Source organism: Helianthus annuus, chromosome 16 (assembly GCF_002127325.2).
Source record: "Helianthus annuus cultivar XRQ/B chromosome 16, HanXRQr2.0-SUNRISE, whole genome shotgun sequence".
Classification (NCBI taxonomy): domain Eukaryota; kingdom Viridiplantae; phylum Streptophyta; class Magnoliopsida; order Asterales; family Asteraceae; genus Helianthus; species Helianthus annuus.
The window spans coordinates 147,600,590-147,627,896 of record NC_035448.2 but is presented as its reverse complement, the minus strand read 5'-3'; the positions used below and the strand labels follow the sequence as shown (position 1 = coordinate 147,627,896).

The 27,307-nt window shown below is 33.9% G+C and overlaps 1 protein-coding gene and 2 long non-coding RNA genes across 3 annotated transcripts; all 3 read right to left on the bottom strand.

Annotated features, from left to right (window-relative positions):
• Window positions 1-1,399: 1,399 nt before the first annotated feature.
• On the bottom strand, window positions 1,400-3,529 carry LOC110910398. Its single transcript, XR_004883950.1, has 2 exons — window positions 3,472-3,529; window positions 1,400-1,922 (listed from the first exon to the last, which is right to left on the bottom strand). It is a non-coding gene; the product is annotated as an uncharacterized LOC110910398 (long non-coding RNA).
• Window positions 3,530-4,625: 1,096 nt separating this feature from the next.
• LOC110910399 lies at window positions 4,626-5,695 on the bottom strand. Its single transcript, XR_002576101.2, has 4 exons — window positions 5,517-5,695; window positions 5,221-5,312; window positions 4,794-4,861; window positions 4,626-4,714 (listed from the first exon to the last, which is right to left on the bottom strand). It is a non-coding gene; the product is annotated as an uncharacterized LOC110910399 (long non-coding RNA).
• Window positions 5,696-10,152: 4,457 nt separating this feature from the next.
• Window positions 10,153-21,523, bottom strand: LOC110912520 (GDSL esterase/lipase At1g28600). Its single transcript, XM_022157257.2, has 5 exons — window positions 21,246-21,523; window positions 20,918-21,142; window positions 11,064-11,212; window positions 10,702-10,978; window positions 10,153-10,623 (listed from the first exon to the last, which is right to left on the bottom strand). The coding sequence occupies exons 1-5, from the start codon at window positions 21,490-21,492 to the stop codon at window positions 10,358-10,360; spliced, it is 1,164 nt and encodes a 387-aa protein (XP_022012949.1). The 5' UTR covers window positions 21,493-21,523; the 3' UTR covers window positions 10,153-10,357.
• Between the last annotated feature and the right edge of the window lie 5,784 nt (window positions 21,524-27,307).

Sequence of the window (27,307 nt, the reverse complement as noted above, 5' to 3'; positions counted from 1 at the left end):
CACTTCCCTTCCTGTCGGCACCCCACAATGATGGTCCGCTACCATAGCTACAGTCCACCAATTTGTTTGATTTATAACAATTTTTTCTTAAACCAATAAAAAATGTCTTTATGTTTGGTAAAAAGCATGAGATGTGTAAGTGGCTATTTACAAAGATTTTTTTTGGTAAAACACATAAGATGTATAAGTTACTACATGTTAAGGCCGGTGGGTGTGGCTTAACGCCACCCCGCCACCTCATCCTCCATAGCGCCCCGAGGGCGTCATCGGCCACACCGCAGCAGTGAAAGGGGGTGCCATCCTATGCTCGCCAGCATGTTAACGAGGGGAAATTGATTTGAACGTTGAAGGTGTTAGTCAAAGGGGGGCGCTATAGTGTAAAGGGGGCTTTATACCACATCCTGCAAGTTAAAGGAATGGCCTTTAAAACCCCCTGTGTGACGTGGCGGTGAGGTGGCGTGATAAAGCCCCTAGGGGCTTTATACCACACCCTCCAGCCTAACCTAAGAAAAAAATATTTTGAACATTGATCCAATTGCTTGATGTGATGATGAGCCACAACTATGGGAGCAGGGTGCTAAAGGTTGAAAGTATTGTCTTGTCACCTTTACAACAACTTTGGGACCACCTACCATTTTTACTATTGATACATGTGCTTCCAACACCAGGATATCTCACGCTTTTAATCGTTTTTGGAAAGTATACAATTTTTGTATATAGTTTCAGTCTTTTTTATTGTAATAATATATCATTTAGTTGATTACTTTTGTAAATTAGCCCTTAAATAGAACAAATAGCGGTGATGCCGAGGGAACAAGACGAACAAGGCATGAGAATACTCACGAAGCAGGCAATAATGCATATGAAGTAGGAGGAGGAGGAAGGAGGCGACATGGAACGAAATTCAAGAATTGCTATGAACGACTTTGGAACAAGTGTTACGTCACCAGCAATCAGAACTGCTACCACTGAGAATTCTCTTGCTACTCAACTCGATCGATTTGGTTCTCTTGTATTACTTATAAACATATTTTATTTATAACGTTTATTATAATGAGTTTTATTGTTTATAATGCATTTTTTTTCTAGAACATGTTTTATACATTACTTGAAACCAACCAAAATCATTTAACTATTAAATTAAAAAACTAATCATTAATGGATTTTATGTCAGTGTTCTTCTGAATGTAGAATCCCGTTAGCGATCCCTCTATAAAGAAAAGAGTTTGTCATTGGTCCTTGGACAAAACATTCATGGGAATTGCCATTAGAGCCTGTCGCTAATACTCTTAGTTGTAATCCCTTTGTAATTCCACTAGGTTGTCACCCGCGAACTTCGCGGGTAGAAAAATTTACTTTATATTAATCGAGTTATGTCATTAAATAAAATAAAAATACATGTTTTCAAACGTAATTTTTTTATAATTGTTTTGAATTGAAAGTTGTAGTCAATGGGTTGCGAGTAAGGTCAGAAACTTCGGGCAAGAACCGGAGGCAGAAACTTGCCTCTCTGAACGACCCATGAAACAAAAAAAAACTTTTCTTTTTTATAATAAAATATACACATGAAGTTGTTCGAACCTGCAAAACAAACTCATTTAATTAAATTTAGAAGTTAATTAAAAGTTTAAATTAGAAAATATAAACAACAAAAACTTTATTCATTAAAATATACACATGAAGTTGTTAACCTGAGCTTCACCAACATCTCTGCATCATCGACATCGCAGAGTACATCCAAAATCATTTAACATCCTAAACCTGTAACAACCACCCAGATAAGAGACTTAATCTTCCAAGTACCTCGAATGGTTTGTCGGATCATTCAAAATCCAGTATGTTTAACGCAACTTCACAGCTCTATGAAACAATCGGCTCTGGATCTTTGGAGAATTCCTCAAATAGAGATATACATTGGTCATCTACAAAAATGGTTTATTAAGGTCAGAAACATCAAGTTTTTCATAAAAGTGTCCCGAGTCAACCCAACACAGCCGTTTTGACCCTAAAAACCATGTTTGACTACCTACCCAATATAGTCCATTTTCCACAAAATATTATTAAAAAGTATAGTAGATTTTAGAAGCATGGTTACCTTATATTTTTGGTTTTAAAAATGTGGCAACTCTCTCTCTATCCTCTTTTCTCTGTATTAAATTATTCTTTTTTCCTTTTCCTTTCAGTTTTTCGTTCAGAATATAATTCAGATTATAACAACCTCTCATTTTTTATACTTAAATGTGAATCTAATTGTTCAAACTTATTTGTCTACAATCAACAAAATCTCATATAACCAGCAATTTCATGCACAATCAAAGGTGTCACAATCAAACACAAACATAATTCAATCTACACATTTCTCAAAACACAATCTCTAACATCACTAACCTGTAGCAATTATTCAAAACCCTAACTAATGTGTTATGCACTCACTAATATCTGCTACACGTGTCTCACTTATTCATCTTCATAACTTCAAACACATCTTATCTAACACCTTACGCCAATCAACAAAATCTCATATATACATAAACCTTGAATATTACTCAAACACATCTTATTTAATGAATCAAAATAAAAACACATAAACCTTGAATATTACTCAATTTATGACTACTATCCCACAAAACAAAACTTTGTCAACAAATTATACTAACTTATGCAATGGTAAACCATAAAAATAACAAATTAATTTAGATGATTAGCCTTGCAGAAAACCCAAATCGGGAAAGTTTACCAGAATCGTTAACGAAAAAAATCAGACTCAGATTGGGTTACTCAAGCGGATATTAATCACGAAAAAAATCAGACTCAGATTGCCATTACTTCAAAATTTAAATTTAAAATAATGATTGAATTCAAAATTTAAAATTTAAAATCTGAAAATCAAATCACTAATATCCAATCCCGTAAATCAAGCAAACTTATTAGAAAAGTCTAACCTTTCAAATTTAAATTCAATATACAGATTCGAAATTTAAAATCAAACACATTAATGGCAAACTTTCAAATCTAATAAGTTCTGTTCAAACTTATTTGTCTACAATCAACAAAATCTCATATAACCAGCAATTTCATGAACAATCAAAGGTGTCACAATCAAACACAGACATAATTCAATCTACACATTTCTCATAACACAATCTCTAACATCACTAACCTGTAGCAATAATTCAAAACCCTAACTAATGTGTTGTGCACTTACTAATATCTGCTACACATGTCTCACTTATTCATCTTCACAACTTCAAACACATCTTATCTAATACCTTATGCCAATCAACAAAATCTCATACATCAATCAGCAATACAATGCACATTCAAAGACCTCACAATCAATTTCAAACATCAATCAATATACCAAATTTCTCAAGGCACAAATTTTAATATCACTAACCTAATGCGCTACTACTCAATAATGTGTCGGTGCCATGAAAAAACATCATAACCTTAACTAATGTGTTAACTTACCAAGGCTCAAGGCTGTATATTTTCCCAATGTTGTTTGTCCGATGCATCGTCACAAATCTAACAACCGAGTCAATCAAATTATTAGTTAAAACCCAATAAACAAAGTATACTAATATCCAATCCCGTAAATCAAGCAAACTTATTAGGAAAGACTAACTTTTCAAATTTAAATTCAATTTACATATTCGAAATTTAAAATCAAACACATTAATGGCAAACTTTTAAATTTAAATTTAACATAATAATTGACTTCGAAATTGAAAATTTAAAATCAAACACAATAATGGTTTATTCCAAAATTTAAATTTAGAATAATGATTAACTTCAAAATTTAAAATTTAAAATCTGAAAATCAAATCACTAATATCTAATCCCGTAAATCAAGCAAACTTATTAGGAAAGTCTAACCTTACCAAGCAAAACCAACCGACATGGGCATATCTCTGTCCAACATAGTTGCAGCCAAAAACTCCGGACCATCCAAAATAAACACCTAATGAATCAAAATAAAAGCACATCCCTAAAATTACAAATAATATAGTTAAATCATCTCATAAAAAAACATCAGGATTTCAAAGCATTCAAAATTTAAAATCAAACACAATAATGGTTTACTTCAAAATTTAAATTTAAAATAATGATTGACTTCAAAATTTAAAATTTAAAATCTGAAAATCAAATCACTAATATCCAATCCCGTAAATCAAGCAAACTTATTAGGAAAGTCTAACCTTTCAAATTTAAATTCAATTTACAGATTCGAAATTTAAAATCAAACACATTAATGGAAAACTTTCAAATTTAAATTTAAAATAATGATTGATTTCAAAATTTAAAATTTAAAAATCAAATCACTAAGGAAACATACCAAAAATATAGGATCATATTCCTCAATCAACTTTAACAACGAATGAGAGTTATTTTTAGGATCCATAACTGCAAAGAAAGTAACCATTGTATTAAAAAATATATAATGGTAATATATTTATAGAAACAAAGTCTATTTACAGAAACCGAATCATAATTCCGAATACAAAAATAATCTTTAACAACAGTAATCTGTTTATAGAAACAAAAACAACTTTAAAATTGAAATCAAAGGCATCTTTAAAGAATTACCAACTAACTAAATACAAAAATTATAACTCAATGACTCACGATAAATCATCATCACTAATTTTAAGACATTGACATATGGAAGTTGTTCTCCCCACAATAAGGTTGCAAAATCATATGGTATTTCCTATCAATCGAAACAAAAAAAAACATATAAGTTGCAATAACTTATTGTGTGCACAAAACTGAAAACTTAAGAAACATACCAAAAATATAGGATCATAGTTCTCAATCAACTTTAACAACGAAGGAGCGTTGTTTTTATGATCCATAACTGTAATGGAAGTAACCACTGTTTTAAAAAAAAATATAACGATAATCTATTTATAGAAACAAAGTCTATTTACATAAACCGAATCATAATTTCGAATACAAAAATCATCTTTAACAATACTAATCTATTTATAGAAACAAAAACAACTTTAAAAATAAATTAAAGACATCTTTAAAGAATTAACAATTAACTAAGTACAAAAATCATAACTAAATACAAAAAATTATAACTCACAAAACAAACCATAAGAACTTCAAAAGATAATCACATAAAATTTCAAATTAACACCTAAAGACAAAAATAAAAAAGAAAGACTATACATATCAAAAAACAAACAACACCAACAAAACTGAACTAACCTGTTTTTGGTCGATGAACAATTCGAAAAATATAGGATCATAGTCCTCAATCGACTTTAATAACGAAGGAGCATTGTTTTCATTATCCATAACTGCAAAGGAAGTAACCATTGTTTAAAAAAATGTAACGGTAATCTATTTATAGAAACAAAGTCTATTTACAGAAACCGAATCATAATTTTGAATACAAAAATCATCTTTAACAACACTAATCTATTTATAGAAACAAAAACAGATTTAAAAAGAAATTAAAGACATCTTTAAAGAATTAAAAACTAAAACAGTGCAAGATATACCTTTTCTTCAACTTCTCATATGAACCCATTCAATAGTTCCTTGTAGGGGAAGGAGTCTGAAAGAAGCTCTTCACCTAAAATTACAAAACACAAAAAGTTTGTGAGATATGCAACTCGAGTACAAAAACAATAGTCAAAGACTCGAAGCATCCCTAAAATTACAAATAATATAGTCAAAGCATCTCATAAAAAACATCAAGATTTCAAAGTATACAAAATTTAAAATCAAACACAATAATGGTTTACTTCAAAATTTAAATTTAAAATAATGATTGACTTCAAAATTTAAAATTTAAAATCTGAAAATCAAATCACTAATATCCAATCCCGTAAATCAAGCAAACTTATTAGGAAAATCTAACCTTTCAAATTTAAATTCAATTTACAGATTCGAAATTTAAAATGAAACACATTAATGGAAAACTTTTAAAATTTAAAATTTAAATAGAAACCTTAATTCCGGAAAAATTATCATACTAAAAATAAATCACTAAAATTGAAATTTGAGGTTTCAAAAAAAATCATTAACAAAATTTAAAATTGCTCAAAAATATAAATTTAAAATTTGAATTCCGGAAATAGAAACCCTAATTCCGGAAAATAATCATACTAAAAATAATTTACTAACGAAATTTAAAATTGATCAAAATTTTAAATTTAAAATTTAAATTCCGGAAATATAAATAGAAACCTTAAAATTTTAAATTTGAGGTTTCAAAAAACGTAACACCATTTATTTATAGAAACATAAACCTTAATTCCGCAAAATTATCATACTAAAAATAAATCACTAACGAAATTTAAAATTGCTCAAAATTTTAAATTTAAAATTTAAATTAGAAACCTCAAAATTTAAAATTTAAAATTTAAAATTTGAATTCTGAAAATTATGTCACTAACATCCAATGCCATAAATTATCATACTAAATATAAATCACCATTTATTTGCTATAAGTTTAAAACAAAATAAAAAAAGATAAATATCAGTTTACTTAAAATATGATTAGTAATTAGAATACACATAAACGTACCAAAAATATCGGGTCATCTTCTTCAATAAGCTTTAAAAATGAAGGACTCTTGTGCAAGGGATGCATATCTGAAAAATATATATGAAGGTTTTTAAAAAAATAAAACGGTAAAGTATTTATAGAAAAACAATCAATATTCCTAAATCAACAATCAATAAGCTTTAAAAGATAATTTAATCAATTGAGAAACTTCCAAATTCAAAAATAAAAAGAAACGGTTTAAAAAAATAAAAAATATTTATTTTTTAGAACCAAAATCAATATTCCGAAGACAAAAACATTATACCGGATGAAAAAATATCAGACCACTGTAAATCTTCATCAACACAATCAAAAAACATCGGACACAATCAAAACATATCATCATCAACAACAAACTAAAAGACTGTAAATAAAAATATGAGTAACATGAGAACAAAATCAAAACATCAGCAAAATATCATTTCATATGATTGGAATCGGATAATGCAAAATCATCATCAACAAACAACGAAAAAAAGAAAAAAGAAATACCGAACAGAAAGGATAAAATCAAACCTACACAAACTTAAAAAAAAGAAAACAGCTATAACATTTAACTAACCTCTGTTGTTTCACGAATGATCGAAGTCCGATTTTATCCAAGATTTAGGGTTCCACATGAAAAACAAAATCAACAAAAATCAGTAACTTTGATATATGTAGATGATGATAATAAAACCTCTGATCTTGATTTTGTTTGCAAAAAAAAAAAAACAGAAAGATAAATGTTCAATCGCTAGATTAGAGATACACAATAGATAAACAACAAATTAAAACAACATACCTTCAAGTTTTATGATCAGATCTACAAAGTTTAGGACAAAGAAGAAGTTAATAGCATTCGACACAATCTTTATAAAATCAAGTTTCTATAGAATTGAATAACATAAATAAAGTAGATTTATGATCGATTGTGTAGATTACAATCGTAAAACAAAGAAATTAGAAACAATAAAATCAAAAACATAGAAACATACCTTTGATTGGTTAATAGGATTGATTTGTGTGAAGAAGATGATGTTGCAGAGATTTGGCTATGGTTTAGAATTGAGGATCTTGGTGGTGGTGATAGGAGAGAGGATGCAACTTAGTTTTTTAGGGTTTGTAAAGTGTGTGCAAGAAGAATGTGAAAAAAAAGAAATATATACTATGACCCGAATTCGAAAAACCCGACCCAACTCAATTCGGATCCCGCCTTTTTTCCTTGGAATCGTGATTGTACAAAGCAAATTGGGATTTCCCTCCTAAACCAAATTGCCACATCAGCCTAGATGGCCAAAGACAAAGGACACATAGCCCAAATCCATCTCATTTATATATATATAGAGATTGGTAGCCCATCGCCAAAATCCATTACCTATGTCACATTTTATGATGGAGTTTCATCGACGGATAATCTCTTCACTAATGGAATTTTGATGGTTACATCCACTACTAAAAGTCGTCTTTTTTTTTTTGGCGTTAGAAGAGTGAGAGAAGTATACATTTGATATAGAGATGGATGACAAAGCACCTCATCTCACTACTTTGATATTCTTGAAATTATTCATTGTCAAAAAAAGAATGGATTTTTGTCAAACGGGTTGGGTCAGGTCGGAACGGGTCATGGGTCAGAACGGGTTAAGGTCGGAAAGAGTTAGGGGCGGAATAAGGTCAAATTAAAAAGGGTTGTTTTGGGTCGGGTCAGAACGGGTCCGGGTTGGAACGTATTCGGGTTCAAACGGGTTCGTGTCAGATCGGGTCTTGTTCGAAATCGGTTTCGGGTCAAAACGGGTTGGGTTTTTTTTTTTTTGCCATTTCCATAAACATGATTTCATCATTAATATACCTTTTGATCGATTCGGGACAGAGACCGAAAAACAACGAAACCGACCAAAATGATACAACACAACCAAAACCGAACCAACACAAGAAACATAACTAAAACGAAACAAAAAACTGAAAAGATCGAAATTGATACTAAACGAAACAGAAAAAACCGATCAAAACGAAACAAAACTCAAAACTGAACCGAAACAAAACCGACCAAACCGAAACAAAAAAAAAATCAATCCGAACCGAGACGAAACAAAAAAACTAAAAACATTGAAACCGATCCGAAACAAAACAAAAAAAACTGAAACTGATCTGAAACGAAACCGAAAGACCGATAAAAAAGAAACAAAAGATCAAAACGAAACCGAAACAAAAAAAAACGAAACAAAACAAAAAACTGAAAGGATGGAAATCGATCCGAAACGAAACCTGAAAAACCGATCAAAACGAACCAAAAAATCAAAACCAAACCGAACCGAACGAAACCGAATAAATGACCAAATAGAAACAAAAAAAAATGAAATCGAACCGAAACGAAACACTAAAAAAATTGAGAAGATGAAAACCGATCCGATCCGATCCGAAACAAAACAAAAAACTGAAAGGATGGAAATCGATCCGAAACAAAACCAGAAAAACCGATCAAAACGAAACAAAAAATCAAAACTGAACCGAAACGAAACCGAATAAGTGACCAAATAAAAAAAACCGAAACGAAACGAAACACTAAAAAAGTAAGAGGATCAAAACTGATCCGAAACGAAACAAAATACTGACAAAATTGAAACCAATCTGAAACGAAACAAAAAAAAATCAATCAAAACGAAATAAAAAAATTAAAACCAACCAAAACGAAACAAAAAAAACGAACTGAAACGAAACAAAAAACAGAAAAGAACAAAACCGATCCGAAACGAAACCAAAAAACCGACTAAAACGAAACAAAAAAATCAAAACTGAACCGAAACGAAACCAAATAAACCGAACAAACAGAAACAAAAAACCGAAACGAAACAAAAAAACTGAAAATAATGAAGCCGATTCGAAACGAAAGCGAAAAAACCGACCAAACCGAAACAAAAAAACGAAACCAAACCGAAACCCGTCCCGACCCAAAACTCGTCCCATGCGAAAACTCGTGTCGGCCTAAAACCCGTTGCGATCCGAAACCCGTCCCATGCGGAAACCTGTGTCGGCCCGAAACCCTAATCGAACCAACCCGTTCCGATCCAAAACCCGCTCCGTGCCGAAACCCGTCTCGGTCTGAAACTCAATTCGAACTGAAACCGTTCTGCTCCAAAACCCATTTCATGTCGTAACCCGTCTTGTGCGAATGTTTGTGCCAGCCCGAAACCCATTCCGATCTGAAACTTGTCACGTTTCTTTAAGGCACTAACAGTAACCCACATCGACCTATTTCTTTAAAGTTATTGACCCGCTTTGACCCGAAAATAACAAGATGGAATTTCAATTGACTCATTGTGACCCGTTTAGTTAAAATATGTTACCCAAACCAACCCATATAATTTTAAAAGCAACCTAAACTGACCCACTTGAAAGCCTTTGGGTTAAGATTGCCCCCTCTAGGATTTAGATATGTGGTTGGCTATGAAATTGTCATAGTTATAAACATCTTATGTAATCTCAGTAAGACATGATGATCATGTTCTATGTATCCGGTTCAGTACTTATCATTTGTTTTGTTTTATTTAATAGAAGACACTCGAATATTTATAAAAACTAAGTTATTAATTTATGAAAAACTACAATGCTATTCAAGGTATGGTTACCTGATTTTTTGCATAACTATTTACATAATACAGTATACATGTGAAGATAGTAAGATACATTGTTTATGTACATCACAAACTTTATAATGTATTAATTAGTTAATATCAAATCAGCCTTTTTCCTAAGTATAAATATTACTAGAATTTATAGGCTTAACTTAGAATTTATAAATTTTCCACTTGCTCATATAGAGCTTGACAATCCTCCCATGAGTTGTAACTTTAAAGTAGGGCACAATGATTTAAATTGGGGCGTAGCGTATGACCCTTCGAATAAGCTCTTGAAGATAAACTTGTAGGCTGCTTCGGTCAAGTGCAATCCATCCCAGTTTAGGTATGTTTCTGGTTGAGCACATGTAGTCGACAATGGGTCTCCACATGATATTGATGCATTGTAGTTAAACGGTCCCCCACCCCCACAACATGCCTTTAGAGCACCATTTGTGAATCCTAAATAATTGTAAAATATTATAATGTAAATATATAGTATATGTATAACCGAAAGTGCCATGCTATATACCATAATACCATATGTATTTGGATAGCGAAAAATTTGCATGGCAGCATTGTAGTAGTCAGCATAGATGATACTGACTTCCGGATGATCCTCTCGGATTTGATTTAGTTCTGTCTTGAGAAGTTCGTTGTGGTACTCCGCAAATTTGTTCAATTGTGTAATACATCCAGTTGAATTATCGTACTTCATCTTGTTAGAACCATAGAACATCGTCAAATAAGTAGCAGAGCATCCAATTGGTAGGTTTCCCGGTATAACAAGTGTTCGGGCTCCTAGCTCAATAAGTTCCTATGTGTTTTGACAAAGCCATGAAGTTAAACAGTTGCTAAATAAATTATTATTGTAGCAAAAGCAAATTTACGTATTTGCTTACATTGACTGCTGAGATGATGGCGTTAATAACATATGGAACATATGTTTCAACCTCAGCGATAGATTTTCCAGATTCTAAAGCATGATTGTAATCGTTACCCCCAATCTCTCCCATTAGAATCAAAGAACATCCAATTAACTGCTTACAATCTGTAACAATTAATACTTATCGTTTTAAAAAAGTTGTTTAATGTTATCAAAACTAACATAATAATATAAGTGTATGATTATTTATGATCTAGCTAAAACATTTACCGTAAAAAACAAACAAATCAAGCAGAAGTAAAATCAATTTTTTTTTTTTTTTTTTTGAACGGCCAACAAACTCAATCCCGAGCACTCTCGGGGCACCCACTGGACAAACGGAGTACTCCGAGAGTAACCCGAGTCCACCACCAATTCCGGGGAAAACCCGGTAACCCATCCGCCCGTAGGCACGACGGTGAAATTACTGGTAAAACCCGTTTGGCTCAAGGATCCAACCCAGGTTTCCCTGGGTCTCCTATCATTGCCCACCAGTGCCTCACTCTGCACCAAGTGAGAGTCGAACCTGCATCTCTCAAGAGAAATGCAAGCCCTCCACCACTTGATCTAGAGATCATTGGCAGAAGTAAAATCAATTTAATAGAAAAAAAGGCATGTAGGTATGCACGACTTAATGAGTAACATGTGTCATACAATCTACATTTATTTGGATCCGAGCTCCAATACATCAATGTAGGCATGCACGACTTAATGAGTAACATGTGTCATACAATCTACATTTATTTGGATCCGAGCTCCAGTACATCAAAGACTTAGGGTGTCCGGGGCGTACTCGGTAAGGGGGATCGGTGAGGCATTTCCCCGATCGGGAACACCGCCGCCATCCTCGCGGGGTCCCGATTCGGGGTGGGTTATGGGTGGGGGTTCACCGATGGAAATTGTTGCGTGGATCGAGATATGACCGTTGACAACGGTCGGAAATTTAATAAAAAAAAATTCACTTTTTTTAAACTAATATAAATAACCATCTCATTCTCACCATTTTTTTATACTCAAACCATCTCATTCTCTCTATTTTTTTAAACTCTACAACCACACCCACTTCACTTTATATTTTTTATACTCTCCAACCAAACCTACTTCACTTTTTATTTTTTATACACCGAGCAATGGAGAACCGACCCCGCGAGTCCAAGAAAAAAACTAAGGGACGGGTCTCGAAACCGTCTCGAGATGGTTCGAGCGGTGCAAATGCTCAACCACAACCCCCTTTCGGATACACTTCACAACCCCCTTTCGAGCGGTGCAAATGCTCTGCTTTGAATGTATTTTTTTTAAATTTAATGAAATGTCTTTTATATAATTTTTAAACATCCATAATTTTACCAAAAAAAAAAATTAATTTTGAACTCACCTAATAGGGGAGTGCCGCCATCAAAAATCGGTATTAGGGGAGTGTATTAGGGGAGTTAACATGGCACTATGTGATTGGGGGAGTGTAAGAGGGGGGACTCACCTAAGAGGTGAGCACCCCTTACACCCTTATATTTCTTAATTTAATCTGATTTAATAATTAAAATAAGAATACGACAGCAAGAATGATGAAAGAGGGTAATACAACAGGGAGGAGCTATGCAAAGAACCATTGATAACCTTCTTCTTATCTGATTTAATTATTTATCTTTTTACAAGAAAATTCAACCGCAATTTTAAGGCTTATTAGGGAAGTTATATAATCGAGGTAATCAATAATAGTAACAAAACTTTTAGAGCCGTGTGAGTGGATTACAAATAAATCTGGCTGAGAGTTGGATTTAATTGACAAAGCGTTAAGGTGTCACTTCTTTTGAAGTCAAGGGTTCAGACCTCACCAAAAATATATTTAATGTAATTTAAGCCGTTCAAGAAAAAGAGTACAAATAAACCTCTGTATGTTATATGTCAAGGTATAGAGTGGCGCTCCACCTCATCAACTTTTCTTGTCAATAGGGCCCCCTCCCCCATCCATTTCCCGAGCGCTATTAAGTCCTTGCCACCCCATCCCCAATAACAAGTTGCAATGGGAGTTTTTTTGCGGGGCCCATGAACTTTGACCATTGAACAACGGCTCTTTTAAAAAAATCATTTAAAAAACCATATATAAATACACACATACTTCATACTTTTAAACCACACTCTCAAATACCCTCTCACAAACTCTCTAAAATCTCAGTTTTTAGAAAATTTCCTCAACTTCCGAGTCTTCATCCAACTCTCCAACCAACTCGGGTACGCTTGATGACTTGCTTTTAACAGTGGCCCAAGATGTCATTCAACTTTTACAAGACGAATGCAAATCGTCACAACCATGTAATAGACAACCACATATTGAAAGTGATCGGATAGGTGCTCATCGGCGTTGTGTTAGTGATTATTTTTTCTAACAACCTAGTGTATGATGATGTGCAATTTTGACGCCGCGTTCATATGAGTTGGCGTCTTTTTTTGCGAATTAGTGGCGATTTAGAGCGTGAATATATATTTTTCAAACAAAGAGAGGATTCGAGGCGTAAACTCGGATTTGATGCGTTGCAAAAATGCATGGCTTCCATTCGTCAACTCGCATACGACATATCGGTCAAAGTATGGGACGAGTATTTACGAATGTCCGCACGCATGTGCAAGGACAGCCTTGACCGTTTTTGTGAATGTATATTTGTTGTTGTTGTTGTGTTACTGTTTCCATTATTGTTGCTGTTGTTGTTTATTATGTGTTGTTGATCTATTTGGACGACGATAACTAAGGAGTCAAACCTCAAGTGACATCTCGCTTTAATACGCAACCAATCAAGGAATACATGGTGGAAATGCCAACACACTCGAGGTGATCACGATGGTCCATACTCCATCCCTAATCCTACAAGCAGTCGTATCTCAAGATCTATGGATTTAGCATGTGTACTTTGGTATGGCGGGTGCGAACAATGATCTTGTTGTTTTACAATCATCGAAGCTTTTCGATGATGTCATAGACGGGGTTGCATTGGATTCGTCATTTTATGCACATGATGTTCATTACAAGTATGGGTATTATCTTGTTGATAGTATATATCCGGAGTGAGTCGTGTTAATGAAAAGTCTCTCATGCCCTGATGATGAAAAACAATTGTATTATAAGAAACAACATGAGTCGGCAAGAAAAGATATCGAACGGGCATTTGGGGTATTAAAAAAACGATGGATTATCATTGTCCAACTATCACATATACTCGTATACCGGAAAAAATAGAAATATAATGTACACATGCATTATATTACATAATATGATTTTGAAGGAAAGTGGCCGAGTTGTTTGTGCCGAATATGATAATATCGTTCAGCCACCAAACTAATTCTAACCTATGCCGAGAAAGAAATTATCCGACTAAAAATACGAATAAGTGATACACACTTGGATCTTTAATCGGATTTAGTTGAACATCTATGGTTGGATCGCATGATAAATAACGAGAACGACTACGATGAAGAGTAGTTTTTTTTATTCTTTTGGTTATTGATTTGTGTTTTTTTTTATTTGTTTAAATAGTAATTTAGTTTTTATTTAATTTAAATAGTATAAAACAATATTAAAAAATATTGTGTAATGATTGAGGGGTTTTATTCCGTTGCGTAGTGTTATTAAAACGAAGAAAAAAAGCCCTTTTAATGTAGCACTAAGGTGATGCAATGAAACCCTTAGAAAGTCCATTTCATACCCACTGACCTAACAATTGAAACACACATCCTAGTTAAAGAAGTAATGTGTGAAGTTGAGAAATTAGTTGAGTGGGCCATCATTAAGGACTATGACGAATGACAAGCTTTAATGAGATTTTATCTTGATGTTTTTACATGGCAAGCTTTAATGAGATTTTATCATGATGTTTTTACATTTCTTGATAGGGAAACACATGCTCATGAAAAAGATGGAAAGTGTCACCAGTAAAAATTGAACAAGTACCTCATATAATTGGGTATTAGTGTCATTATGGCATCCATAAGATCATATGGTGTGGGTGTGAATTTATAGCGTTTATGCCACTCCACGCTCCACACACCACACTGCATACGACGTTGTTACCGGCGTTTTTAGTAGGCGGGAGGGATTTCACCGGCATGGAAGGGCAAGTGGGTGTAATGTAGCGTGCTTTTATTGGATGTGGTAAGTAGCAATTGCCCCTAACGGCTAGTAAAAAAAATAAAAAAATTACTTCTCTTATATATAATACACCACTTCTCAACCCACATATCAATTCTTCCATTACATGTCAAATCACCCTACCAAGAAACACTTTAAAATGTCGGTAAGAGGATATTACATTATGCGGATCGTGTGCCGTGGTGGTGACCAACCACGAGGCTCCGTTACCCATGTCTCCGTTTTGAGATCGAGTTTACCATGAATTTTGTATACATGGGGGTGAGGCCATCCGAATAGTGCACACACTTTGTTCACATTTTCGGATGATTCAAATGGATAGTGTGGGATTTGAGACGATTGTCAACAATGTGGACAACGACGATGGTGAGCTAAACGAAGGCGACAACATCCAAGTCGCTTGCGTCGAGTACCATAACAGGCACGGTGATGACTTCTAACACTATGCGGCATGGCAAATAATACGTTTTTTTGGTTAATGTCTTATTTTAAGTTATGTAATGTTTTTTTTTTATTTTTAAGTTATGTCACATTATTTGTTTAATTATTATTAACAGTTTTTTATTTAAATTTAAAAGGTGTGTGTTATGTGTCGAAAAACGCCACGTCTCCACGCTCCGGGCCACACGCCTGTTTTAGCACCATGTCACATTCTAATACGTGGTTCACATGTCGCATAATGCCCCATCTTCGAATCCTCCATACCGTGTGATATAAATTGAGAAATCTTAAAATGAAAACTTTTTTGATGTGCTATACTATAATCATTTTGAAGAGTTTTACACTTAAAATGATACCTTTTTTGATGTGCTATACTATAATCATTTTGAAGAGTTTTACACATATCATAATGACTTAAACGAAACTTGTTTGCGTGTTAACTTTCGGTTGCCCTATTATCATTCACTTCCCATCATTATCCAAAGAAAAAAGTACCAAATATAAATGCTTCGATCCTCATCTATCAACTTTCATACGAGTGCATTCTCAAGAAACGTATCTTATACCATACATGTAAACTCTATATACTCATTTCTTTTTACTCCAAAAACTTTAAACATGAGCATCGGGTTACTTAAGAGGTGGAGAGAGAATTTTTGTGTGTGATTTCTTTAAACCGTATAAATGAACTATGAGACAGCCGGGTGTGTCACTTAGGCATTTGGCCTAGTAGTCAAGAGGGTTTTTCTTGTGGAGTAACCAAGGTTCGATCCTTGGGACAGGGTGTGATTTAGGAATTTTGGTGTAAAAACAAGGACCATTTGCCGTTCAAAGAAAGGGTGAGTAGAGTTTTGTTATAAACGAAAGAGTTAACTTTCATTTATCTTCCTGTACTTTGGTCATTTTAATGGTTTTGCCCTAATAGTTTAAAAATAGCCATTTTCTCCCTGATTTTTCTAACTTATTGTCATTTTGCTCCCCGCCTCTAACTCCATCCAAAAAATCTATTAACTAGAAGGGTATTTTGGTAATTTTATAGATAAAAGCAAGGGCATGTATGTCTTTTCACCTAAATAAACCTATAACTTGTTTATTTACATGTATATAAGTAATTCTTTTCTAATCCCCCATCTTTCCAACCATGGTTGCAAAAATAGCGACTAGTCGGCGATTAATCGCTGACTAGTCGCTAGTCGCCCATCAACTGAGTAATTTTCAGCTAATCAGTAAAAAAATCGCTAGTCAGCCTAGTCGGCCCTAATCGGCCCTAGTCGGGCCTAATCGCGACTAGTCGGTCGGGAAAAGTCGCAAAAAATCGGGAAAAAACAAAAAAAAAATCGGAAAAAATCAGAAAAATTCGGAAAAAAACACATATTCCAGCCAAAACCTCCCAGATTCCGGTCAAAACTTGTCAACTTAAAAAAATTACGTATAAAAATATATGTATATATGTATAAAAACTTAAAATTATATGTAAAAAGTCCGATCCGATTAATCCCGATTAATCCCGAGTAATCCCGAGTAGTCGCTAGTCCCTACCTCACCGACCCGCTAGCCACTAGCGAGTTCTCCAATCTTGTTTCCAATCACTCTTTCTACCGGCCACCACCATCCACAACCATCCACCACCACCTGCAACTACCACCTGCCGACCACGACTACCGCGACTTTTAACTAAACGTTTTATTTGAGTTAGAGCCAGGGAGTAAACTACCTAAATACCCCTACTTTTAATTGAACGTTTTAACTGAGTTAGAGCCAGGGAGCAAACTGGCGACAAACTCGAAAGATCAGGGAGGAAAATGACTCTTTTTAAACTACTGGAGCAAAACCGTTAAAATGACCAAACCACAGGGAGCAAAACAAAATTATAGTTTTGGTTGTGTCTAAACTCAAAGCGACGCATACACACCATTTGCAGCACATGGATCTTCATGTGACGTTTCATCTCCGAAAGTGAACCCTAAGTGGCTAGTGATTTACAAGTTGAGGAGATAGTGGATGCTAATGCTCGTATATTTGTAGTATTGGATTAATGCACACTAGTGGCTTGAAAAGTTAATACTCAACTTAGTCTCTTTTATCACATGTCTTTTAAGTATGTTTCAACTTTCAACGGAAATGCGATCTTATACACAAGTCAAAGAAGATACCCAACTCACCTGGGTATCTCATTGGTGTATGGGTGAGTTAGTGAGTCATGTATCTCGTAAGTGTACGGGTTTTCTAAACATTTATAAAGGTTTAAGACATCCATAAAAATGACTAGTTTCTTATTCAAAAATCACATTTTCATGAACCACTTTCGATTATTTATGCATTAATTGGGTGCCACTTACTAAGATATAAATATCACTACTTTCTACTAATTTTTATCAAATTTGATGCCTACACACTTTAACATCCTCGCCTATCATGAGCAAACAAAATAAAAACATCAAATAATACTAACAAATAATCAAAGAATATATAAATGTTTTGAAACCAGGAGCGGACCAGTTTGTCAAACCGGAAACCAGGGCCTTAACTGGTCTAGGTTAAGGTGGTAGAATCGACTCGATGTGAACCGGAGGTTGGACTGGAAAACCGTTGGTTGGACCGGAAAACTGGATATATGAACCCGAATTTTAGGGTGTCAAACCGGAAATTGATTAAAGTTTTGGAATTCTGCCCTATATATTTTTATAATATTTACAATGCAATCTAATTCTTACATTAAGGCCGACCGGTAATACTAGTGGACCGGTAAAAAGACCGATTCGACGTCCGGTTCAATCCGTATTCCCGCCATTCATTGTGGGTGCTTTAAAACGGGTATAGATCCTTAATTATATTCTATTCATTGTGGGTGCTTTAAAACTGGTATAGATCCTTGATTCTATTCTGTAAATCATAGAATATTACTATTAAAAAAGATCACAATTGATTATTTATTATGAAATTATAGCCGTTTTGTAAAAGAATAAGAAAAGGTGCAATTAAATTTTCAAGAAAAAGTTATTTCAAACATAAAAATCAAGGCTATGATTAACTTTTCTTGCTAGATTTGTATAATTGAAGTAAACCGAATTATAAATGAAAACTTTGAATCCTATCAGTCTCTCATGTTAAGTGTAAACTAAATATAGAGAACTATCAATTAATAAAATAGCTAGGGCCGGGTGTTATATTTTTAGAGTAATTATCGCGTACAACGTATCTTATCGTACAAAACGTACGAATGGCATGGAAAAATAAAAATCGTTTTGTAATTATTTTAATCATAATTACCGTACAAGATTAAAATTACCCAAAAGATTAAAATTACCATACAAGATCAAAATTACCCTACAGGATCAAATTACCCTACAAGATCATTTTAAAAAATTACCCTAAAAGATCATTTATAAAGTAATTTTCATAATTGTCCTACGAGTAAAATAACTACGAAAGTTTTTTTTACTTTTCCACTTCATTCATATATTCTGTACGATAAAATACTTTGTATTTCTATATTTTATACATGAATAATTTTATTCATAAATAACTCATCTTCCTTTTCTATAACACTAACAAATAGCAAAAGAATAGTCAATGACCCTTATGACCACCATCACCCTCTACGTCAGTGTCATTTCACCCACCTCTAATCCACAATCCAAACCCAGTACCCTAAGGGTGTGGTCATGACCCAAACCACTATCCTCTTATTTATTTTAATTTATCTTTGTCTAAAGAAAAAAGAAAAATGATTATTGAAAAATGGAAAGGAGGACCATAGTTGTCATGGTTTAATCCATGCAAACCATGATGGATTAGAGAAGAGGGTGTTATAACCGTCCATTCATGTTCCTACATGGCGAATCATGTCCCAACCATGACCCCCACACCCTTTAGCCGCCTAATCAAAAAATAATCACACGCAATTTATGTGGACATTGATCTATAAAAGGAATCTAATGAGTTTTACTAAACTATCTTTTTGCCATATATCTAAATTTAGACACCATATAACGTGTTACGATATATTAAGAATAACACATAATGAAGAATAAAAAGAGGGATTTATGGCGTCTAAAGATAGAATACAATAATAGAAGTACGTAACAAAAATAAATAAACCTAATAAAGATAGATGGAAAGTCTATTAAACATTTACTATATCTAACTAAAAACAGTCCCAGTTATAGAAATAAGAAAAAAAATGATAAATCGATATTCCTGTATGAAAAAAAAAATTATGTTTTTAGTATTTACTGGATAATTTTTTTTTCTCAAATGTAAAAATAAAAATTAAACAATGTGTTATTTCTTTAATTAAAGATAAAATATAGCGAGAGAGACACGATAAGAATTGAATAAGCATACATACAAAATGTTTAATAAAAGTGTAAAATTAAAAAAAAAATAATACATGTCATTTTAGTCTCTGTGCTTTGAGCTATTTTGACAGTTTAGTCCAATGAGTTAACTTCATCAATTTTTTGCTTGTGGATTCAAAAAAGGTTTCACCGTTGTCATTTTAGTCCAATGAGTTAACTTCATCAATTTTTATGTCAACGAGAAGGGCAATTCAGTCATTTATATGTAATTCTGTTAACTAGAAGGGCAATTCGGCCATATAAAATGACCGAATTGCCCTTCTCATTAACAAAAAAAATGAATAAAGTTAACCCAGTAGACTTAAATGGCAATAGTGAAACAATTTTGAACCCACAGACGAAAAATGAAATCTTTGAATTAAACTATCAAAATAGCCCAAACCACATGAACTAAAATGGCTTTTAACTCAAAAAAGAAAGTTTAATTCTCTGTCTACCCTTTCTTTAGTTTTATTTACTCTCTTTTAAACTTCATTTTTTTAGATAACAATAATATATAAGAGATATTATCTTGATATGTCCATGTACTCTTTTGGTACGTTATCGACGAGATGGAGAAATTTCAATTAAGAGATATTATCTTGTAGTGTTGTTTTATTTTTCAGGATTTTCAGTTTCCAGCTGACCCCTTCGTTGTAATTTATGTTGAGTTATAAAATGCCGCTAATGTAGTTTGACAAAAAAAAAACAAAAGGTTCTATACCGTATTTTATGAAAATAAATCTTAGACATATTGAACAAACACTTTACTACAATAACCTCCCTATACATAGTTAAATTAACCTATTAAACCCCTCATTATAACGAAGGAACACTACTCTTAATTTGTATGTTGCTTCTAATTTTATAAAAAGAAATTAATTTAGGTGCATGTGGGTTTGACGTAGTTACCTGAAATGGTGGAACAAATTAGAGGCAACGATTCTTTGAACCACCCCAATTGAACCCCCAACGACGCATTCGTCTTGATGACAACTCCTCTTGCTTCATGAAACGAGGAATCCAACGCAGTCGCACCAGCCACCGCGTAATTCACTCCTTGTCCCAACCCTGTCTCGCTGATGGTAAAGTTGCTGCCTTGAGACGGTGGTATTAACATCAACCCAAGACTCTCAGCTTCAAAAGACAACCAAAAAAAGTTACAATGCACTCAGAATAGAAAACACAATAAACCAATAAATCTTCGTTAAACAAACTCAAATGTGTTCATAGACGTTACCAATGAAATCGATGATAAGACGACCATTGGAGAAACGCCCGGTGGGTTCATGAAAATACGTATCACCATAAGGTGGTAACATGAAATGAGGAGCCTTGCCAGTGGAATTTTGGGAAAGTAGTTTGAGGTTTCCAGTGTCCGCGAGTGAGTCGCCGAAGCTTATTATAGAAGGATAACATCCTTTAACGTACACGTTACAAGTCAATAATAACGTTAATATGAGGTAGAAAGTTGATGAATCGGCCATTGGAGAAAGAAGAGGGTTGATGAAAATTTGATTGGTCATCCATCTGTTTATATAGGAAAAAGAAAGCTTGTTTGCTTGATATGATTATGTACTATTGGAATATAACATACATCATAAAGTGACGTTGAATCTGTTAAAATACATTTACATTTTTTCATTCTTAATAATTTGTAGTCATGTTAAGTGGATGATGGTAGGTGACCCAGTCCATTTACTCATTTAGGTTTGTATAATATATTAATATTCTTTGAAAGGTTACCATAAAATGGACAGAAATTAATAAAAAAAAAAAAATACGGATTTTTTTTTGGGAAATTGGCCTGTAATAATACCACCTAGACCTTATTGGCCATTAATAATCCCACCTCAGAATATTCCCTCCACCAGTCCCACCTTTCACTTATTTTTCCTACAATGGTCCCCCGTTAAAAAAACTTAACGGAGTTAAGCTTTTTTTCCAAATTACAAACATATTTTCTAGGGCTTTTGATTAGAATGACGATACGAGTCCATTGATGTAAAACTTGCCTCGAAATGGTGCTCCAAATGATGAAAACCACATTTCAATTCGGGTGTTTAAATTTCCAATTAACCAAAATCAAGTCACTTGGAGCACCATTTCGAAGTAAGTTTTACATCAATGGACTCGTATCATCGTTCTGATCAAAAGCCCTAAAAAATCTGTTTGTAATTTAGAAAAAAGCTTAACTCCGTTAAGTTTTTTTAACGGGGGACCATTGTAGGAAAAATAGGTGAAAGGTGAGACTGGTGGAGGGAATATTCTGAGGTGGGATTATTAATGGCCAATAACGTCTAAGTGGGATTATCACAGGCCAATTGCCCTTTTTTTTTTATCTTTTTTATACAGGATTTTGGTTCCGCATATCTTGAATGAGTAGTTAAGATTTTACATGGAAATAATCATGAAAATCAAGTGCCAATCGATTAAATCAAAAGACGAACAAAGAATAATTCCAATAATTCGTCACTCTTTATTGATCAAAGAAACTAACTCAAAACTCCAACCAGTATAGAATCTAACCATGGGCTCGACCCATTCTTATACATCCATCACTTGCTAATTACAGTTTAATTACGACTCTAACGGCCATTAGAAAATTACAAAATAAACTCTCCGCAATTATCCCTATCTATACTCTATACTGAAGCAAAACAAATTTATGTCACTTGGCATATCCTTAGGCCACCCGTAGTGAAGCTTGATATCACGCCAAAAACAAGCATGGCACCCCCATAGCGCCGCCAACACCACTACGGCGGGCGCTATGGGGTGGTTTTTCTTCTCCGGCGTGATCTCCTTCGCGGCGTGATGTTCTCCAGCATCTTCCCCCCACTCACACACATATATATACATACATATGTATGTATAATTGAAGGGCTTTATATAACCCCCTTACCTGCACCCTATTTTGATATAATGTCCCATAAAGCCCCTCTCTTACGCATTTCGCCACGTGTCGTATAACGCCCCCAAATGGGCTTTAATTCTACACATGGTCTTAGGCCTCCTTTATTGCATTTGGGAGGGAACACAACACTTTTTGTTCTGATTCTTTTCTCACATTATTAAACTGTAATTTAAAGAATCCAGACTTTTCTTTTTGTGCAAATCGGTTCCTTTTTTACATTCGTATTTCCCTAAGGGTGTAAGGGGTGCTCACCTAATAGGTGAGTCCCCTCTCTTACGCCAAACCAATCCTCGTGTGCCACGTTAACTCCCCTCTTAAACTCCCCTAACACCCTAAATTGATGGCGGCACTCCCCTCTTAGGTGAATTGTTTTTTTTTTTTTTAAAAAAAAAAGGAAACTTTTGATTGGTCCCCTCTCCCTCTCTCCTCCCTCTCTCCTCCCCCTCTCTTCGGCAGCTCCTCACCCATTTCACTCCCTCTCTCTAACTCACCTCATCATCGACAGCCCCCCCTGATCGGCACATATGGTCACCGATGGGGTCCCCGAATTACACCCCGCCCACCCTAATAACTCTAAACAAATCCTAAAACTCTTCCTCTTCCACTGCAAACAAGAAGGTTACTCTGCCATTTTTCTATTCATATTTCTTCATCTATATTTTGTACTAGTGTGGATTATCCGCGCGTCGCAGCGGACATTCGGTCAGTATCAATTCTTTTTGTTACAGTAGCAACCGATAGAAACATGTCTAAAACAAGGTTGAAAATTCAAAATATTGTGTGGGATAGATGGGCGTATTTTAATATAAGATAGGTGTAATATAAAAGGGTGTGTTAGTTTATTTTCTTGTCTTGTACTCTTGTTGAGTTTTTACAGCATTTGCTGGCCCTGTTCTATCTATCATAGAATCTTACCGTTCAAAAAAAAGTAAATTATAACATATATTAAAACTATAAATGGTGAACAATATTTTCTCTAAATTAACTTATGATTAGTAACATTTTCTCTCCTTCATTCACAATCACTCTATATGATATAGAGAACGCACTCACATGTATATGGAGGATCGAATGTGAATACTTTAAGACTAAATCCAATGCAATGCATTTGAGAGAGAGTAAAAAAAGTTATTGGTTAAGTGCATGCATTTGTGAAGAAAGAATGAGGTTTGTGAGTAGTGTGTTCTTGAATGAAGAAAGAGAAAAAGGAAAGATAACGAATAGTGAGATGATGTGGTAAATTTTTTGTTAGAATTTTAACCTTGCATGGTGATGATGATGTAGTTGAAGTGAAATTCAGACTAAAACTAACAATTACATAGGATCAACTACCTCCAACATCTTATAAAATAGGAGAATGCGTAGAGTACATCTTGAAAATTCTTTGTATACCTAGCTTAGGAAATTCACCCTTTATGTCGTCTAGCCCGTATGAACTGAAACAAACTAATAACATAACACATGTTTGTCCCACTTTACCACATTACTAATAACTTAACACATGTTTGGATTTGTATTAATGCAAGATATGGCCCCTCCAAAAAAAATTAAGTTATGTGTGTCTATATCTATGTGTTATGGGTTCACGTCAACGTTTGTTCATATCACAGTTAGAGGTGTTCAAATTTGAATATTTGAAATTTTTAGATAGTTGATCTTACAATCTGAATCCATATTCGAAATTTCAAATGTGAATTCAAACAGTAATATGGATATTTAAATTACTAAACACCAACCAGAAATATTCAAATACATATACATTCAATCCAGAAATCAAAATAACTAAATGCTTAAATAGTCAAACATAATACCAATTAAAAACATTTTAGTGTCTATACACATTTAAAAAGCACAAAAGAATAATTAAAGTATATAAATAATAACCAATTTATATAACGAGTTTTTGGGACCCGCGCTATGCTGCGGGACCATTAAACCAAACAAAAACATAGACGTTGAAACGTTTAATTATATATGTGTGCTGCGAAGTGTTTACTTAAACATTATCATAGAAAATAACAGCTAAGTAAGAACGATAACAAAATTCACGTCAAAGAAAAATCTTTAAAGACTACAATTAAAAATCTAGTAATAATAATGATGACAGTAATAGTATTGGATTTGAATTTATGTGTTAATTGTAACTTGAAAAAGATCTTCCTAAATTGATCTTAATCACATTTAATCTTGAATAGTTTTAGTAAATTAATTCCAATCCCACTTATTATAAATATTATATTAACTTAAATTCTTTATAGTTATTGTAAAAATAAGTTGAGAAAAAGTAAAATTGTACACTTTTTCTTAAAGAGGTTTAAAGAAATGAAGAGACCGGATTGAAGCATTATATATTTTATACCATTTTGTTTATTTTATGTATCTATGAGTGTATACACTTCTAGAGTTCTAGCTCCTTTGTTTTTCTCAAAGTGGACATCAAACATTTTCTTAACTAAAATTAATATTTTATATGTTAATCTCCACCATCTTCTATAATGCTAATAACACAACCATAGCACCAATCCCCTTCTAACAATTATGCTCGGAAACCAACTGTGAGCACCATCTCATCATATCTACAACAAACAAATATTTAGTTGATTTGTCCATACAAACCCTTAAATAACAATTATATACACAATAATACACAAACCACCAGCATAGCACCGTTAGTCACAGAGACACACCATCATCGTCATTACCACCTAACATAACCACCACCCTCCGCAACCACCACTAGCAGCTTCCAACTCCATCAGCACCAAACCCCCATGGCACCATCACCACAATACTGAGCACCACTACCTAGTTGTCGGCGGGCCGTGGAGCAGAAAGGTGACCTCCGACCGAAGAATTTCTACATTTCATAACCGACCCAACTCGCGTCTCCTGCGAATCCAAAATCCATCCACTTTTACCAACGTAGATCTTGACTATGTTATGCCATGCCGCCACCGCTTCGTCTTGTGGAACGGGAAACACCTGAGGAGGTATCGATGGTGCATGCTGGTTTGATGCTCTTGGAGGAGGAAAGACTTAAAAGAGGGAAAGAATTAACAGGGTAGTGGTGAAGAAAAAAGAGTGAGAGAAAGACAGATGAGACAAAAAATTATGGGCTAAACCAATAAAAAGACACAAAATTGAACAATGTTTTTGTGTCTGTGAGAAATTTTGATAAATTATAAAGGGTAAATGTAATTTACCTATATATTAAAATCAAAACCAAATGAACAGTAACAAAACAAAACAAACAAAGCCCACACAACCAAATCAAGAGTAACCCCACATGGGGATAAGCAAATGGTACATTTTTTGTACTGACTTTTGATTTTTTCAGTACGGGTTTTTACCCTTAAATACTGGTATCGTACCGGTGCCGTACCAGATATATTCGGTACCGGTACCAAAACCAAATGAACAGTAACAAAACAAAACAAACAAAACCCACACAACCAAATCAACAGTAACCCCACATGGGAATAAGCAAATGGTACATTTTTTATACCGACTTTTGACATTTTCGGTACCGGTTTTTACCCTCAAATACTGGTACCGTATTGGTGCCGTACCAGATATATTCGGTACCGGTACCCACTTTTGGGGGTCTTTGGTATCGAGCTCATCCCTAACATCACCTTTGAGCTCATGCCACGTAGCAACGCAAGTAATTGCACCGTTTAGATTTTTTTTCATACACGTGGTAAGTAAATTGTATTTCGTTTGAATGAGGTTTTATAAACACAACTTCTTTTGTTTTGTTTTTTGTCTTTTTCTGTAATGAATGAATTGTAACATGTAAAATTAACTTGGATATTTAAATTATTGATGAGTAATGGTATCAAATCCTGTAATCAAACCGGTATCGTATCGGTACCAAATTTACTATACCAAATCATTTTCGATACCAATTTGGTACCCACCTTTTGGCGTTTTCAGAATCGTTACTTAAGGTTCGACACTGGTCTAGCACCATACATGTATTTACTTATTTTAACCTTCAAATACCATACCGTATAGTACCGAGCATTTTCGGTGTTGGTACCTAATTTCGATTATTTTCGGGATCGGTACTTTCGGTGCCATTACTGATACCGAACTCATCCATATTTTAGCGTGTTAGTAACGTCATAACTGAATTGAAAACAACCGAATTTCCAACGTGTAGGACGTGTGGGTCCTACTATTATATATTAGATTATTTAAAATCGTTTTTAGGACGGATAACAATCGTTACTACGTCTTTTTTATCTATGTTTTGATATTCGGTATACACTTGTCGTTGTTGGCACGCGTTTTGCAAACATTGGATCCTCACCGCAACGCGGGGTCGGAAAATATACTAGTAATAATTAATTGAAAACTTTTAGGGTCTATAAACGTGATTC

Coding starts and splice junctions, on each gene's coding strand:
- LOC110912520 (XM_022157257.2), bottom strand. CDS start 21,492: ATGGCCGATTCATCAACTTTCTACCTCATATTAACGTTATTATTGACT. Junction 21,143..21,245: donor TCTTATCATCGATTTCATTG/GTAACGTCTATG, acceptor TGTCTTTTGAAG/CTGAGAGTCTTGGGTTGATG. Junction 10,624..10,701: donor TCGCTATCCAAATACATATG/GTATTATGGTAT, acceptor ACAATTATTTAG/GATTCACAAATGGTGCTCTA.